At 35.5% G+C, this 17,685-nt stretch overlaps 4 protein-coding genes and 1 long non-coding RNA gene across 6 annotated transcripts; 3 read left to right on the plus strand and 2 right to left on the minus strand.

Moving 5' to 3' along the window:
* Window positions 1-2,143: 2,143 nt before the first annotated feature.
* On the minus strand, window positions 2,144-4,373 carry LOC123316380. Of its 2 annotated transcripts, none has more exons than XR_006538067.1 (2): window positions 3,760-4,373; window positions 2,144-2,592 (listed from the first exon to the last, which is right to left on the minus strand). It is a non-coding gene; the product is annotated as an uncharacterized LOC123316380 (long non-coding RNA). The 2 variants fall into 2 exon arrangements; XR_006538066.1 differs by lacking the exon at window positions 3,760-4,373 and adding an exon at window positions 3,247-3,715.
* Window positions 4,374-6,028: 1,655 nt separating this feature from the next.
* Window positions 6,029-6,884, minus strand: LOC123316379 (cytidine deaminase-like). The gene is made up of 2 exons (XM_044902424.1): window positions 6,574-6,884; window positions 6,029-6,519 (listed from the first exon to the last, which is right to left on the minus strand). Exons 1-2 carry the CDS (start codon window positions 6,626-6,628, stop codon window positions 6,116-6,118), a joined length of 459 nt encoding a protein of 152 aa, XP_044758359.1. The 5' UTR covers window positions 6,629-6,884; the 3' UTR covers window positions 6,029-6,115.
* Window positions 6,885-7,040: 156 nt separating this feature from the next.
* LOC123316378 lies at window positions 7,041-8,625 on the plus strand. Its single transcript, XM_044902423.1, has 6 exons — window positions 7,041-7,320; window positions 7,371-7,613; window positions 7,677-7,763; window positions 7,823-8,068; window positions 8,134-8,204; window positions 8,261-8,625. The coding sequence occupies exons 1-6, from the start codon at window positions 7,179-7,181 to the stop codon at window positions 8,555-8,557; spliced, it is 1,086 nt and encodes a 361-aa protein (XP_044758358.1). The 5' UTR covers window positions 7,041-7,178; the 3' UTR covers window positions 8,558-8,625.
* Window positions 8,626-8,957: 332 nt separating this feature from the next.
* On the plus strand, window positions 8,958-13,181 carry LOC123316377 (dyslexia-associated protein KIAA0319-like protein). Its single transcript, XM_044902422.1, has 12 exons — window positions 8,958-9,334; window positions 9,390-9,632; window positions 9,684-9,863; window positions 9,914-10,278; window positions 10,365-10,578; window positions 10,631-10,801; window positions 10,866-11,101; window positions 11,152-11,455; window positions 11,513-11,928; window positions 11,986-12,237; window positions 12,383-12,596; window positions 12,650-13,181. The coding sequence occupies exons 1-12, from the start codon at window positions 9,181-9,183 to the stop codon at window positions 12,799-12,801; spliced, it is 2,901 nt and encodes a 966-aa protein (XP_044758357.1). The 5' UTR covers window positions 8,958-9,180; the 3' UTR covers window positions 12,802-13,181.
* Window positions 13,182-15,423: 2,242 nt separating this feature from the next.
* LOC123316523 (acid phosphatase type 7) lies at window positions 15,424-17,335 on the plus strand. Its single transcript, XM_044902637.1, has one exon. The coding sequence runs from the start codon at window positions 15,766-15,768 to the stop codon at window positions 17,122-17,124; it is 1,359 nt and encodes a 452-aa protein (XP_044758572.1). The 5' UTR covers window positions 15,424-15,765; the 3' UTR covers window positions 17,125-17,335.
* Window positions 17,336-17,685: the final 350 nt, after the last annotated feature.

The raw sequence follows: 17,685 nt of genomic DNA on the forward strand, positions 1-17,685 counted from the left end.
GGCAAGAATGTATGAAATAAAACAGCAATTAAGCGTTTTATGAGGTACACAGTTTTCAATGTTCTCGACTGGATCAACCATAATTGATTTTCATTGTTAATACGTGCGAAAATCCATTGTTTCGACAAAAAATCCGTCGAATCTGAAATAGTAATTGGTATTTCTGGTTCACGCATTAAAAAAAACATTTTTTTCACTTTTTGTTGCACGAGTATGTACGTACTAATTACAATTAAAATTTCATGACACTTTAACTCTAGAACAAAGAAGCAATTTTTCATTTCATCAAAATATGTAGAGCTAGTTTGCCTTGATTCGAGGTGGACTATCTTACTGAACAGATCAATCTTCCAAGTATATTATACTGTTAGGTAGATTTGCTATTTAGGTAGATTCGTCTTCAGGTAGATTCGACTTTAGGTAGATTCGCCTTTGAGAGATTCGCTTTTAGATAGACGCGCAATTTGAACTGATTCATCTTTCAAGTAGATTATACTACACTGTTTTTAGGTAGATTTGCTTGTTGAGTAGATTCACCTTTCGGTAGATTCGCCTTTAGCAGGTAGATTTTACTTTTGGTAGATTCGCCTTCAGGTAAATTCACTTTAGCTAGATTCGCCATCAAGTAGAGTCTCCTTCAGCTAAATTCATCTTTATCTAGATAGAGTAGATTAGCCTTCAGGTAGATTCGCTTTTAGGTAGATTTCAATTTGAGTAGATTCGGTTTGGGGTAGAGACGCCTTTAGGTAGATTCGCCTTTGAGAGATTCGCTTTTAGATAGTCGAGCAATTTGAACTGATTCATCTTTCAAGTAGATTATACTACACTGTTTTTAGGCAGATTTGCTTGTTGAGTAGATTCACCTTCCGGTAGATTCGCTTTTAGCAGGTAGATTTTCCTTTTGGTAGATTCGCCTTCAGGTAAATTCACTTTAGCTAGATTCGCCATCAAGTAGATTCTTCTTCAGCTAAATTCATCTTTATCTAGATAGAGAAGATTAGCCTTCAGGTAGATTCGCCTTTAGGTAGATTCGAATTTGAGTATATTCGGCTTGGGGTAGAAACGCCTTCAGGTAGATTCGCCTTTGAGAGATTCGCTTTCAGATAGACGCGCAATTTGGACTGATTCATCTTTCAAGTAGATTATACTACACTGTTGTTAGGCAGATTTGCTTGTTGAGTAGATTCACCTTCCGGTAGATTCGCTTTTAGCAGGTAGATTTTCCTTTTGGTAGATTCGCCTTCAGGTAAATTCACTTTAGCTAGATTCGCCATCAAGTAGATTCTTCTTCAGCTAAATTCATCTTTATCTAGATAGAGAAGATTAGCCTTCAGGTAGATTCGCCTTTAGGTAGATTCGAATTTGAGTATATTCGGCTTGGGGTAGAAACGCCTTCAGGTAGATTCGCCTTTGAGAGATTCGCTTTCAGATAGACGCGCAATTTGGACTGATTCATCTTTCAAGTAGATTATACTACACTGTTGTTAGGTAGATTTGCTTGTTGAGTAGATTCACCTTCCGGTAGATTCGCTTTTAGCAGGTATATTGTCCTTTTGGTAGATTCGCCTCCAGGTCAATTCACTTTAGCTAGATTCGCCATCCAGTAGATTCTCTTTCAGCTAAATTCATCTTTATCTAGATAGAGTAGATTAGCCTTCAGGTAGATTCGCCTTTAGGTAGATTCGAATTTGAGTAGATTCGGCTTGGGGTAGAAACGCCTTCAGGTATATTCGCTTTGAATTATGTTTTTGCTCATTAGGTAGTGTTTATTCATTTTCGATTGACCACAGTGATTCATACCAAAGTGACTTCATATTTTTGTTCAATTCTTCCAAAAGAATGGGGACTAGAATCCTTTGGAGAATGCAATCCGGACAAAAAAATCACAAGTACCTGAATATTTCCTAGAAAATCTGGGAATAATACTCTGTTTCTGAAAATTCTAGGTGTTTTTCATAATTTTCAATAAATTATCAACGCCGTTTTTTAGTTTCAATCAAAGATTATAGAGTTAGGTTCAGTTAAGAGTTAGTCAACTCTATAATCTTTGGCTCCAATAAACTCCAGCATCTGAGATGGCTTCAACCTAACGAATGCGCAGTAGTCATTGAGGTTAACATAGGTACAAAATTACTTTTAATAGTTCGTATGGTCAAAGATAATTTATTAAACAATCAACATTTTTACAGTCACAACATAAATTGAAATGGGTAAATGACGTTTGAAGGTCATCACCTATTGTAGAATAGTTACAATTTGACAGAACAACATATCCATGTACAACACAGAATATTCCAATTTTCGTACATCAGAAGACTAATAAATACCCTTGTATAACAAGGAAAACCGCTTTTCAGACTTATTTTATCACAAGTTTAACTTTGTTGAATAATTTATATCGCCTATAAGGAAGATCTCAGGATAAGGCGTACCGGTACCTTTTCCCATTGGCAGAGTTCATGTTGGCCAACATATGTCTAACTACCATAAAAAATATGACGCATCCAAAGCAGACGTTTAAGCCAAAGAGGAAGGCGTAATAAGACATGTTTGTTATCGTCTTTCCACAAACACCCTTCAGGCCCATGTTTCCTAAAACAAACAAAAATATATAAGAATATGAATAAAAAACAAAACTATAGTTGTTAGCTGTTACAGATCAAATATGTAACGCCAGATGAGGGGTTACACTAGTGACATTTTACAATAAGAACACCGAGGAATAAAATTGAATAAGGAAATAGGTACCAGGTGTTCATATTTAAAAAAAAACAGAACCTAGCTTTTTGGCCACCTGGTTTTTTCTCATTTCAATTATGGATTCATCGAGTATCATTGCAAAAATTGCATAATAAGGGCGTCCTCCACGCAATATCCCAGATGAAAATACATGACCCAATTGAAAAAGATCCTAGACCTGCAATGACTCGAAAATAATGCAGAATGTCCCTGCCCTAGATGAATATTTGAATATAGAAAAGTCGAATGGACTTTAGAATAGAATTCGAATTAAAAATCGGCATATTCAAGTACATTTTCGATTGTTCAAGTAATGACTGATGATTTGGAGTACTTTACGTCTATGGAATTCATCATTGAATATTCAGATTTGAAATCACAACAATTTTTAAGCCTTTTTCATAGTTCTTGTATATGAATATCTATGTAAAGGTGATTAGTATCTCATATTCACAATAAATTTTGTCTGATTAGTTATACGGAGTTGTTGAAAAATGAAAATTTTACCTCTTCAGTCCAAACTGAAAATAATAAACAGCGATCGCAAATATTTACTATCAGATCTAGGAAATATGCGAACTCACTTCAACAAAACTGTAACATTTCCCGCAACTCTGCTATCAGAAAACTGCTTTGTTCTGACCAGCATTCGAATTAAGTAGGCCTAGGTAAATTATATCCTGACTGGAAGTAGATAAGACAAGACCTAATTTGTCGGTTTTCTACTACAATCACCACTTCCGATAACTATACTACTGCTACTTAGATATTTTAATGTATATCGCTGTTATATAGTGCAATTAATCTTAACAATTCTGTTTCAATTTAATTTTTCATAACCGAAGGTCGTATAAAATTTATGGGAGGATTTTTAGATGTAGACGTTTCAGGAGAAAGAAGGTACAAAATGGTTGTAGATATATTTTGTAACCTCCAAACAATTGGGCTGCTTGTCCTAAACCTACGCCTCAGTCGTTTCCGCCAGATTTTAATAAAATAGATATTCCCAGTTTAACATACCTTATAGCATATGCAAAATATATTTATTCCGAAAAAATTGGTTTGAATTGAATCTGTCTCACAGTAGAATTAATTCTCACTTGTTCTTCTTCATAACTTGGTTCTGTAGTAACCGAACTATTGCATTGTTGTGGATTGTTCATAACTCATACGATTTTGAAATAACAGCCAGGAATATAGCTTGAAAGGTGATAAAAATCACACGAAAGTACTATTTGTAATTACAGGTTCATAATGTAACAATGTTAGTAGTGGAACAGTTGTTTTTGTTTGCTAATATTGGAAGCAGGAGTTATTGTTTATTCTACAGGAAATGCAGAAATTGAACTTGCATAGTTGCTTAAGTATTACAAATGTATCAATCCGAAAGTTGGGTAAGATCGTTGATGTTTTTGTTGTATTTCACCGCTGTTTATTTTGCAGGGTGAATTTTCTGACCAAAATCCATTTCAAAGTTTTTTTACACGTATTCTTCAAATATAAGCTCCAATCAAGCTTCATAATGAAGGAGAATTTTTGACAATATACGGGTGTAAATGAATGGTTGGGAAAAAATTTAAGGGGTGATTCCTTGTCAAAAATATATAGTGTGGGTCTCTCATATTTTTTTCAGCAACCCTAAATATATGGCGAGAAAAAAGCAATTTTCGATTGAGAAGGCATCAACCAAAACAATTTTTGTCCAACTATTTTCGTTCAATTTCTCGTTCATACGAATATCAAATATTATTCGCTCTACATCTAAAAATAGAAATGTTACGCTTATAAACGCACTTAATTGGAAAATGAGAGGGAGTCCTTAGCATAAATAAACAGGCACTCTTCAGTTCGAAATAACCGCATTCTAAAACTAATCGCGTACGTTGAAAACTGTATATGCTGTCGGATTCAATAACCACTCACCTACGTGATATTTTCCCTATCGAATTAAAATCCGCCACTGTAACGGTGGGCAAATTTAGGTTAAGTCGCGCAATTGTTCAGAGGATAATCTATCTTTTAACTTTTTCTTCGCATTCGCAACTTCGCACTCTAACCTCCACTACCACTGAAGTAGCGACTGTTCGGGATAGATGCAGGAGGCAATATTAGAACAATAAAGAAAGGTGTGTGCCTGAAGCGGCCACAGGGACGTATTGAGCCCAGCATGGAGATGTTTAAAAATAGAACAACGGTTTGGTGGGGTGGAATTAAGATTCACCGGATCTATTTCCACAGGAAAAATCCCGAAATGAAAGATTGTGGAGTTAGAGTTCAATCTATAATTTTTGCTCGACTGGTGAAGCATATAAAGCCAGCGTAATTTTAGGCTCCTAGAAAATCCAATGGGTATTCACTAATGTAGATCGATTGTAATTCGAATTTCCCTCTTTACCTCACTTATTAATTCGAAATTACATTGACTCTAACATGAGTTGTTGAGTCACTGTATTCCAAAGACATAGGGAGAGTCTCTATCATATATCTATTATATAATAGATATATGGTCTTTATATCTATGCTGTTTTCAAAATTTGATGGCAGCGACAAAGTGGTGACAGTCCGAACTAAAGTAATCTATGACTGAGCAATCGAGGGTAGAGCACTCCATAGAGTGTGCAATACCGGCATGAAAATGTCTACTCTGTAGAAAGAGACAAAGGTATGACGCTGCCAAGAAGGTATTGCTATGTTATGGCCGCATGTTCGGTTGTCTCTTTCACATTTTTCTGCCATATTTACTGTAGAGCTGAATGGGTAATGATTAGTCCATTCTCTATGTCTATGGTCTTTATGTGTTCTGTGGTGATATCATTTTAAAGGGATGAGAGCACAGACTACATGCAAGAGACTTACTACAAGTCGCAGAACACAAATAAGCTACAAGCTAACAGCATAGAGAAATATCTCTGGTTAACAGCTATTGTTTTGTGTTCTGTGGCTAACAGTTCCTCTTTGCTAAAGGTGTGAATGAAAATTTTCTTTCAAATTATCAAATATATCCTATTTTCGCCTGTTGTTTGGACTTCTATTGAGCGTTTTAGCTGTAACTGGTTTCGCTCGTCTTAAAGTGACATTACCAGATGAACGATCTGAACCTGAAGTGTGAGTATTCAAAGCCGGTTCTGAACCAGCTAACAAACAAAATAGTTATTCGATCCCAACAGTTAAATATTCTAAACTTAATCTGGCAGCATTTCCCAAAAACTAAGAGATGCTTCTAACACAGTACACCAATTTCATAGTGATAAAAAAATGTAGGATTCATCGGTGAAATTGAAACAGAATAACAAGCCATAGAATACATTTATTGAACTATAAGTATAATTAATGATAATTAATACAATTCATTACCAATAATACCTTCAAGGACAATTCAAAATGAATAATCTTCACAAACCTCAAACTGCAAGGGCAAGATATTTCCTAAAGTAGTAACTAGTACTTCATTCAATTCAGGTTTGGAAATGTAAAGATCTACTTCCCCAAATTCGCTCATGAATTGCCTACAGCCACCACAAGGTGTGGTGAACCCCTTCTCTTGGCTAGCTACTACTGCAACAGCTTTAAATTTTCTCCTTCCAGAACATATTGCAGTTCCAAAAGCTGTTTTTTCAGCACACTGACCCACAGGAAATGATGCATTCTCTATATTGCATCCCTTATAGATTGTTCCATCTTCTGCTAGGACAGCAGCACCAACTTGGAATTTACTATAAGGCGAATAAGAGGTCAGCCGCGCTTCTACAGCCTCTCTGAGAAGGTTTTGAATATCACTCCCTACAAAAAGCAATTGTCAATATAACTGAAACCATATCACTGGGAAGTTTTTACCCAAATTTCCCAGTTTCTGAATCCTGCAGATTTTGTGGTCTTTATTGGTAGCCATTGGAAATAAAAATGTTCTCTAGCTCATACGAATCAATAACTAATTCCGACTGTCTCAAGTAGTTACCTTGGACTTGAAATGAAATATAATTATATCCATTTTAGGCCTCTTGAATGCTTGATAAAATCCCTTATCTCCATTCATTACGTTGAAGGTATGAATGATAAAAACAAAAAAAAGCTTAGATAATCCAGAAGATTTTAGCAATTCCAAAAATGCAATGCAAAAATGTTTGCGAATTGATTACTAGAAATCTTGACGTTTACATTTTGTGACGTGTTGACATAGGACGTGTAATCAGTGAGTCATAGAATATTATATACGAATTTGTATCAGAGATTATATTATGGTAATGTTATCAAGGATTAACTCCTATAGAGTATGGAGAGTAAGACAAGGCTCATATACGTTCATAAACACGCCTCTCATAATCTCGGTAGGAATTGAAGAAAAATGCATAAGGCCAAGACCTATTTGATATCGATTATTATTTCAACCCGCATCAGAATAAACAGATACACTTCTGTTTGTTTCGCGATACCGATTCAAGATGATTATAGCATATAAGAAATTGGTGTGTTTTTTATTGTTGTTGAATACTGCGTATTGTTTAGAAAACAGGGGCGCTTCTTGTCCGCAGATGTATGAACGCACTTTTCAAGGATATTTACCGAAAGGACATAAAACGGCAGGTAACTTGAGATAAACTTTCAATTCTTTTTGAAATTGTCTATTGATTCAGGTAGCTACTTTTATATCGAGGGCATCACAGATGTGGAAAATTGTATCACGAAATGTTGTGAAAATAGTACGTGTAATGCTGCTCTAATGCTCAATGATAAATGTTACACAGTCGATTGCGATTCAAATGAAAAGTGTATACCTATTCTACACCATAATGAAAACTTTAGAGACAACGTGACAATGATTCTGGTAAAACCAGAAGAAAAAAATGAAAATTGGTCGAACATACTGAAATCTCAAGGTAATTATTTGTTTTTTGAGAGAGGGGTATTAGTTTGTTTTACATTATTGTTTTCTTATACAGAGGAGGATGTGAATTGGAAAAATTCTTGTCCCAAACTGTATGAATTCACATATAGAGGGTATTTGCCAAGAGGAAATATATCTGCAGGTAGATATAATATTCTTTTTCGCTTTGATATTTTGCTAATCTGCAGTATTGAATTGTAGGCAACTATTCATATATAAAAGAAAAAACAGATTTACGAAATTGTGTTCTTAATTGTTGTGACAATGATAACTGCAATGTTGCAATTCTGCATTCTCATAAATGCTACCATGTGGAATGTAAATCTAGCAGACTATGTGTTCCATCACTTTACCACAATACTACCATCAGAAAATCTCTTTATATGGTGCTAGTTAAACCTGTTAAGCGCAATGATAAATGGAAGGATGTTTTGAGAACTTTCAAGGGTAATAGAGAAAAATTAAACGGTATTCAACCCATATCAGTAATCAGGTCATTTGAAAATTTACAGACACAACGGATGAGAATAGTGAAGAATTATTGCCTGAAATCTCTTCCACTGAAGAAACTACAATTCATCCTGTAAGTTGTCATCCTTTAAGTGAAGATAATTTGAATTACTATTGAGAATATTCCAGACATTATCTTCGCCCGAAATTGATAGAAGAAATTTCAGTATAACCCTGAGACTACCTAAGTTTCACACCGAAGGGGGGGAATCTAAAAAAAAAATAGGTTACACATGGAAACAAGAAGAAGGTCCAACAACATTGGAATTTCATCAGACAAACGAAACAGAGTTTGAAATTAAAAAACTGATCTTTGGAAGCTATCTCATCAAATTGACTGTTGAAGATATACCTAAGGTCAAAAAAGACGAGAGCGAAAACAGTTCAAATAAAAGTGAACCAATGAATACAACAGAGCAATTTTGAATAAATTTTATACATTATGTGCCTGGTGTATATTGTTGAGTTTTTGGAAGCAATAAAGATTATCATAGCCCTGTTTTTGAAAAATTACATTACAATACAGTGACCATAGGCTACTAGAACGAAACAGACCGGAAGATTGCTATAAAATGCGTCGTTGCCTTTAAAAATTCCTCCGGAAAATGTGATACAAACCGTGAAGTATCTGCGTTTTTCAGTTTTTCCTTTGATTGGGCAGTTTTATCCATGCTTAAAATGAAAATATATGTTAAAATTACGAAAATTGATCGAAAACTGTTGAAGTTGCTAGATTATCTATGGTTGCTACCCGTATGCTCCGTGTCACTCCAGAGGTAACAATGGCAACGTCCGGCTTATTTCATTCTAGTAGGCTGACAGATTTCTGTCTGTCATAGACACCTGTCACTTTGATCTGTCTTGTGACAAATTCTGTTTAATATTTACAAAAATATCTTATAAAATACTTGGGAAACAGTTTTTATTTATACAAATGAAATGGAAACATCGAGAAACTTCTCGTGAATTTACCAACAAGGAAATATAATTTATAAATTTTATTGGTTAACTTTCGAAGTCACTTCTGATCTCTTGCTAGCTTTGAATAAATGACGAAAATGTTCGTTTCAATTGAACGAATATCATTTTTTCTCTTCATGCTTTGTGGAGCCAGCCTCAGTTTGGACAACTGGAGGCTGAATTGTCCAAAGCTGTTTGAACATACCTTTAAAGGGTATATTCCACGAGGCAATCTTTCATCTGGTATGAGAACCCTGCTTTTAAGTAGCCTCAGTATTATAGAATATAACATTTTCAGGAACATTCACCCTTAAAGAAGGTGTTACTGATTTAAAGCCCTGTGTTTTGAAATGCTGTGATGATGACAAGTGTAATGTGGCTTTCATGAATAACAAAAAATGTTATCATATCACTTGTATATCTAATGACTTATGCCTACCCACATTGCATTCAGATCCAGAGATTGGCAAAAACATTTATATGATTTTAGTAAAACCAGTTGATGAGGATGACAGCTGGGAAGAGATTTTGACCTCCCAAGGTTAGAATAAATGGTCTTAAGTAATTTCTTCTGAGTGTTTGATATTTGTAGATTCTCAGGATGAAAAAAGTAGTAGTATTTTGAAACCTGTCAACAGAAAAAAGTTGCAAGAAGCTTATAAGGACTTCATGGTTGAGGAGCAGTATGGTAATCCTTATGAGTGTGAAGTGGGCGATGAATCTTGCCTTGAAAATGAAATCTGTGTTCCTACTAAGAAGAGATCCTTGCTAGGTATAATGAGGTCTTAAAGTTAGATAATATATAATATGTTATGCTTTTAGGAACATGTGAATGCAAACCAGACTATGTACGAAACTCCCAAGGTACTTGTGTACCTACACCACCACTCAGTTTTAAAGATAACTCAATTTCTGATATGTTGACTGAAAGAATTCTTCAAGTCACAACAAACAGAACAGTTCCAGTCACTAGGAAACAATTGCTTGTTTCTGCCGAGTCAAAACAAGTCAAGTTGCCAGAGAACGAGGTTACTTTGATAGCTAAGGTAACACCAGAAGAAGCGGAGGAAAAATATCAGTTTGAATGGACTTCATTACAACAGCCTCAAGGTAGTACTGCAGTTAAACATCAGAACGGTGGTAAATTGCAGTTGAGTAAGCTTTCTGAAGGATTATATATGTTTAAGGTAAGATAACATTAGGGTGTTTCATAATTGATCACTGGTGACTGATTAGATTCTAATGATTCATTGAAATATTTATAAAAATTTAGGTTAGTGCCTCCACCACTTCATCATATGGTGACACTTTTGTCAATGTGACAGTGTTACCACCATCCAGAATAAATAAACCCCCAGAAGTTGTCATAACCCCTGCCAATCAAACCATCAAACAACCAAATGCTGCAGCAGTTTTAGATGCGTCATCTTCCAAAGATGACGATGGCATTATTTCTTGGCATTGGGAATTGCAACAAGGCCCATTGGGTAAAACATATTGAAGAGTGTTTTGGGGTATCCTCATTATTTTCTTTGTCAGGTTATCAACCACAACTCAGTGACAATCCAACGTTACAATTGAACGATCTGACCAAACCTGGGAACTACACATTTAAATTGACAGTTACAGATACTGACAAAGCCACAAGTTCCAGTCTGGCCAATATAACAGTGCTTAAAAGCAATGACTATCCTCCAGAAGCTAATGCAGGTATTGGTTTTCAGTTCATTGGCAACCCTGATTCATTTAACCAAATTATTGATATTAATTTTAGGGGAGGATAAAATTATTTATTTACCGCACAATGCTATAACCTTGAACGGTAATCTGAGTACAGATGATCATAATATAACCACTTGGGAATGGATAAAGAGTCCGGATGATGCTCAAAAGGCTGTAGACATGCAGGATACTAGGACACCTTACTTGCAATTATCGAATTTGGAGGAAGGAATGTATACGTTTACTTTGAAAGTGACGGATAGTGCGGGGCAAAGCAGTACGGCTCAGGTAGGCACTTTGATTTGTGATGAATATTTGAGTGATTCAAAGTTTCGAAGGTTCATGTTTTCGTCAAACCCCCGACAAATAAGCCCCCTACAGCCGAGGCCGGATCGAATATAACTATGAGTTTACCTCAAACATGGGCTGTGGTAGATGGAAGGAACAGCTCCGATGACAATAAAATCGTATCTTTCAAGTGGGAACAGATCGAGGGTCCTTCGAAAGTCGAATTTCATCCAAACAATGAAAGTATTTCTAATGTCACTGGATTGACGAAAGGAACATATACGATCAAATTGAGCGTTACGGATGACAACAATAACGTTGCAAGTGATATTGTTTATATCATAGTCAATCAAAGTGAGTTTCAGCGATTGATTCATTGTTGATTGATGCAAATGATATTTTATTCCTCAGACAAAAACCAGAAACCTACAGCCGATGCAGGTCCCGACCTCGAGATCGACCTGCCTAGAAATGTTATTTATGTAAACGGTAGTGCTTCGAAAGACGATTGGGCCATAGTGAAATGGAAATGGATAAGGGACGAAAAATCCCTCGCCCTAGGAAATATTGCTGAGAATTCGGACGAGAGCCCTGTGCTCATCATATCCGATCTGTCAGTAGGAAAGTACATTTTCAATTTGACAGTTTACGACGAACAGGGATTAAGCGATACGGATTCAGTTACGATCAACGTTAAACACGATCCGAAACTTTTTTATCTGATCGAGAGTACCATCGACGTCTACGCCAATTATTTGACGGAAGCTCAATACGCCATTCTCAAGGGAAAATTGGCGCTGTTGGTGTCAAACGAACAGAAAATGATTGTAAGTATGAGGCTTCGAATGAGGGTAAACCTTACATCGTTTTCATCACTTTCGCAGTTCCGAAATGTACAGACGGAGAGAGGTGAAGGACTGGCCAAGATCACGTTCTATGTGGAAGACCAGAACGGTAAAACTGTGCCAGCAAACGACGTAGTCAGACGACTCCGTCGAAAATTAAACCTAGACTCCAGTTTGCTTGGTTTTACGGTTGCGAAACTGCAGACAGCGGTTTGTCAGAACAACTGTTCAGGACATGGAGTATGTGTGGAAACAACGAGAATGTGCAAATGTGAAGCCTTTTGGATGCAGGTTCGTAAAAAGAAATTTGGAAACATCTGACAACATTGAAAATCAGTTTTACCATCATTCTAACTCATGACATTTTGACAAATGAAAAAGTGTTGCCAACGTTCTATCTATGGTCTTGTCAAAAACATTTTGTTTTTATTTGTAGAACCTGTTCAAGGTCTATTTTAATCCTGGGCAGGATTCAGATTGCAGTTGGAGTATTCTGTATGTCGTTCTAGCAGTGCTATCCTCGCTTGTTCTTTTAACTGGCGTATTTTGGGGAATTATTCTTTTATGCTGCAATTTATGCAAGAGACAAAAGGGCGCGACCAAGCCTACCAACTACAAATTGATTGAAAATTCTGATGATATTCCGCCATGTAAGTGTTAAAGTGGAAATATCTCGGTGAAAAACTAACTTTCCAAGTTTCAGTTTCAAGAAAAGCTGCTCTTTCCGACAGCGATACAGACTCTGACGTAGTTTTTGAGTCTAGAGTTAAGCCAGGTAAATTTTCGGAATCTAGAAACGGTCATAAGCATACTCGTAATGGCTTTTCAAGAATGGGAAGAAGAATGAAGATTTAGGGTACATTCTAGCTCACTTTAGATGTTTTGTTCATTCGAGTGCCTAATAATCGATGGAAATTGGGTATATGGATGTCCCATGAGGAAACATTGAAAAGCGTAATTTTAATATGTAATATTTTCAAGACACTTTATTTTATACAATTCTTTTGAAATGGGACATCTACAACTTAGGTATTCGATAGATTTAGTTGGTTTGTTACCTGAACATGAAAAAAATTATATGAGGGTAATGTACCATCCAAATCTGATTTGACTCTGAAATGTATTACGCAAGTATTTTATCTGTATATAATATTTAGTGATTCGCATTCCTCTTTTACTACTTTTCTATATTCTTATTCATATTTTGAGTAAAATTGTTCATTCAAAAATGTGGTGATATTTTTCCAGTGGTGCTTTTTATATTTGGTTTTTGGATTTGAAATACTTTATTAATCTAGTCAGAAAATTGCTTAGAGGGTTTGCTTTTATTCTTGTGCTGCAAATTTTTCTATTGTTACCAGTGATAGATTCACGATTTTAGTTCCTTATAAGTGTAAAGCTACATTCACAATCAATTCACGGGCCGAAGTGCACTTCGACACGGAAGCTTAGCAGATGGCGTTCTCCGTTACCATTCACAATGAAATTCAAGACAAAATTTCTTGCAAGTTGCAAACTATCACTTCGGCAAGGAATTTCGTGCCGGCTATAGATGATGCTGAAGCTTATGTTTTGATCAGTTACATTTTTGATTCATTTGAGTATTTGGTTCCAAGATTATTGCGAATGGTAAATTTCGTGCCGAAGTGCACTTCGGCCCGCGAATTGATTGTGAATGCGGCTTAAGTCGAGAATTATCTAGAAATTGCGTTCATCGTCTGATCATCCCATTTTGTGGTTTACTCCATATATTCACTGCATCTCATACAATTGAAAACTAAGCTTTTTATCGTGAAGTATTGATAATAAAACAGTTTCGGTATTTTTTTTGTATCATTTCTTAAAGCGGACACTACTATCAAAGAGTAGCAACTCTTTGGTACCATCACAGCCCTCCACATATCTGCGATGAGAGAGAAGTTTGGCTGAAGGGGAAGGCCTAGAATTTCTAGAGCCTCTGAGGTTCTTGTATCCTGCTTGCAGGCAATTCGCGTAATTTTATTGGTATAGGTTATATTTAGTTTTTGGTTTTTTGTTTTTAGTGCTTGATAGTTACCTAAATTGTGTGCTGAGACTGCTGAAGGCATAGACTTATGAATAATATATTATAAATAATGCATAAGTCTATGGCTGAGGAAAAAATGTCTATGAGTAAAGTAAATTGTATGCTGAAGAAAAAGTCTATGAGAGTGAAGTGAATCTGTTGCAGATGAAAAAAATTAAGAGAATTTTCATTTGGTAAAGTACCTATGCATATTTTAATTCGCTTTTACTTGTAGGATCGTTTTCATATCATGCCTAATAAATGTTTTGTACCTATCTTTCGGAATCTTTAGAGAATGATTGTTAGGTTAATGTATTTTCCTTTTTCAAAAATTAAGATTAATCGTGGATCAGAGTCATTCCAAAAAAAAATACAATTCCGGTAAATACGCTGAATTTTGCCGAATTCATTTTGATACTGACGATATCGTGAAATTTTTTCATTCATTCATTCATTATTCTCTTTATGACCTATGACTGCTTGCCCCTTGCCCATTTGGCTCAAGTGGGTTGATGGAAGATTTTAAGCGATTGCTGCAGTTATCTTCACCTCCAGATTTCAATCAAAACAAATTTTATCCCTCTTTATCTAAACAATCACTATACAATTTTGACTTAACAAACGGCAACAACTGAGGGAGCTCCAAAATGGGAAGTGAGGAAAAGTAATCATCTCACCGTGACGACCATTTTGGAACTCGTGAAATTTTATCAAATTTAACAAGCCTATCGAATTTGGAGACAGTCGGATATTGTGTAATATCTTTGGTCAGGATAGTCTCCAATGAAACATTTGTCTATGCCAATGAATGCAGTCCTTAAAAAAAAATCATCAAATACATCAAAAGATCAAAAACAGACTTCCTATGAATTAAAAGAACGTAGTATTGAATTGAAATTTTATGGCGGTAGGTACAGAGATATAGTATCTATATCTATATCTCTGGGTAGGTATCGTGATAATTTATTGACACTATCAATCCAATTCTTTGACCAAGTAGGGCTTAGGATAGTGTCTTGTAGATATTTTATTAAATTTGAGAAATCCCATGTCCATTATTCGAGTAATAATTGAAATGTATTTGAAAATGGCGCTTCATGGTTCTGTGTCTATATGTTAGTATTCTGTGGCTGTGGTACTATCCACAGATTATAGAGGTGGATTCATAGAACACTCTGTAATTTTTGTCTATGATCCGGATCTATATTCTGTGGTCTACGATCCGGATCTATGTTCTCTGGTCTACGAACCGGATCTATGTTCTGTGGTCTACGATCCGGATCTATGTTCTGTGGTCTACGAACCGGATCTATGTTCTGTGGTCTACAATCCGGACCTATGTTCTGTGGTCTACGATCCGGATCTATGTTCTGTGGTCTTCCTTTTCCTCTATGCTATCATAATATTGACAATTGACATTTTGCTTGCTGTCATTTGACTAGCAGGAAATCACTGAAATCAGGACCACACTTGTTTTTTTTTAAAGAACATTATTTTTGATTTTATCGGACTAGCGGTAATTCTTTCATTGAAGATTGAACTTCTAACTGTAACTAGTACGTTGTTTGAAAGGGGTTGCAATATCGAAAAAGTAAGAACATTTGAGTTTCTGCAGGAGTTTGACACATTTGTTTACAAGTTTTCAATCTCCCCTTTAACCTTGAGTTATTCCGTATTTCTTTCAGTTGTTGAAAATGAGTAATCCCGATGACCAATAATATCAACAACATTATTAACAATACATCGATTTCCCATTATTCTCTATCATTTGTAAAATGGGTTTGAAACTAGAATGCCTCCTCCTCGTACTACTCTACTTCTTGAGTGTTTTAGCAGTTGAATCTAATATTGTGTGGTATAGACCTGAACAAATTCACATTTCTTTTGGTCAAAATAGAAGTGATATTGTGATAACATGGTCAACATTCAATGATACAGAAGAGTCAGTTGTTGAGTATGGTATTGGAGGATTAGTACTTCAAAAAACAGGTGAATCTGAACTTTTTGTTGATGGGGGAAATGAGCATCATTCTCAATACATCCATAAAGTTACTTTGAACGATTTAAACCCGAATAGTAGATATGTTTACCACTGTGGAAGTCAGCTTGGTTGGTCCAATTTATTTTGGTTTAAAACCCCACCAACAGATGAAAATTGGCAGCCGTACTTAGCAATTTATGGCGACATGGGAAACGAAAATGCTCAATCTTTAGCCAGACTGCAGGAAGAAACTCAAAGAGGAATGTATGATGCTATTTTACATGTGGGTGACTTTGCATACGATATGAATTCAGAAAATGCAAAAGTAGGTGATGAGTTTATGAGACAAATTGAATCTGTTGCTGCATATGTACCTTATATGACTTGTCCAGGGAATCATGAGGAAAGCTATAATTTCAGCAACTACAGGAAGAGATTCAATATGCCCAATTCTGATTTTCCGGCTTATAGTTTCAACATGGGGCCCTTACATATCATATCTTTATCAACAGAAGTGTATTATTTTTTGAACTACGGTCTTAAACCCTTGGTATTCCAGTACCAGTGGTTAGAAGACGATCTTGCTAAAGCGAATTTGCCTGAAAATAGAGAAAAACAGCCCTGGATAATTGTAATGGGACATAGACCCATGTACTGCAGCAACACAGATAATGATGACTGTACCAAGAATGAAACTTTGACAAGGGTCGGTTTGCCCTTTCTGAAGTTATTTGGACTGGAAAAATTATTTTATGATTACGGAGTGGACATAGAAATTTGGGCTCATGAACACTCCTATGAAAGACTTTGGCCTATTTTCGATCATAAAATTTATAATGGCAGCTATGATGAGCCATATAAGAATCCAAAAGCTCCTGTACATATTACGACTGGATCTGCAGGTTGTAAAGAAGGGACTGATAGATTTGTTGAACCTAGGCCAGAATGGTCAGCTTTTACCAGCAGTGATTATGGTTACACAAGAATGAGAGCGTTCAACAAGACACATATCTATTTTGAACAAGTGTCAGATGATAAAGATGGTGCTATAATCGATTATTTCTGGGTTATCAAAGAGAAACATGGCTTTTATCAGAATTCTACTATTAATTGGGCTAAAATTGATGGAGTAAGGTTGAAAAGTTTCAACTGATAGAGTTTTTATCAAAATAAACCCTTGATTCAAAGATTCATCTGCTCAGAATGAAATTTATAGTTAGTTTTATTTCCAATTAATGAAAAATAGTGTGAACAATTAATAATCCATTCAAAATAATCTGAGTATTCTTAGTGAGTTCCACTATGATTTAATCACATATCAGTTATAGACTGTAAATCTACCAAATATATGACTGAACAAACTAGATTTATATTTAGTTAACTACCTAATATCGGTAAATAATCCTGAAGGCATCCTTGACTTGCCATTATTAAATATTCAACCAACCGTGAATGCCCCCTCAAAGCTATACACAATTTCTTCACAGGCTGAACAAAATTGTTGATAGGACTAACTTGTATCAAGATCTATTTATTGTCTACAATTAATATTGATGCATGAAAAAAGAAAACAAAATCTCTGTACACTATTTTAATGCTATTATTTGACTAGTAGTTCAACAAAAGCAACTCAAAGGTGTTAAAACACAAATCAATGAAGAGAAAAGAACAATAAAGAAACCAACGGCATATTAGTAAAAAAAAATAACGAGCT

The sequence above is a fragment of the Coccinella septempunctata genome, chromosome 7 (genome assembly GCF_907165205.1).
Source record: "Coccinella septempunctata chromosome 7, icCocSept1.1, whole genome shotgun sequence".
Taxonomy (NCBI): domain Eukaryota; kingdom Metazoa; phylum Arthropoda; class Insecta; order Coleoptera; family Coccinellidae; genus Coccinella; species Coccinella septempunctata.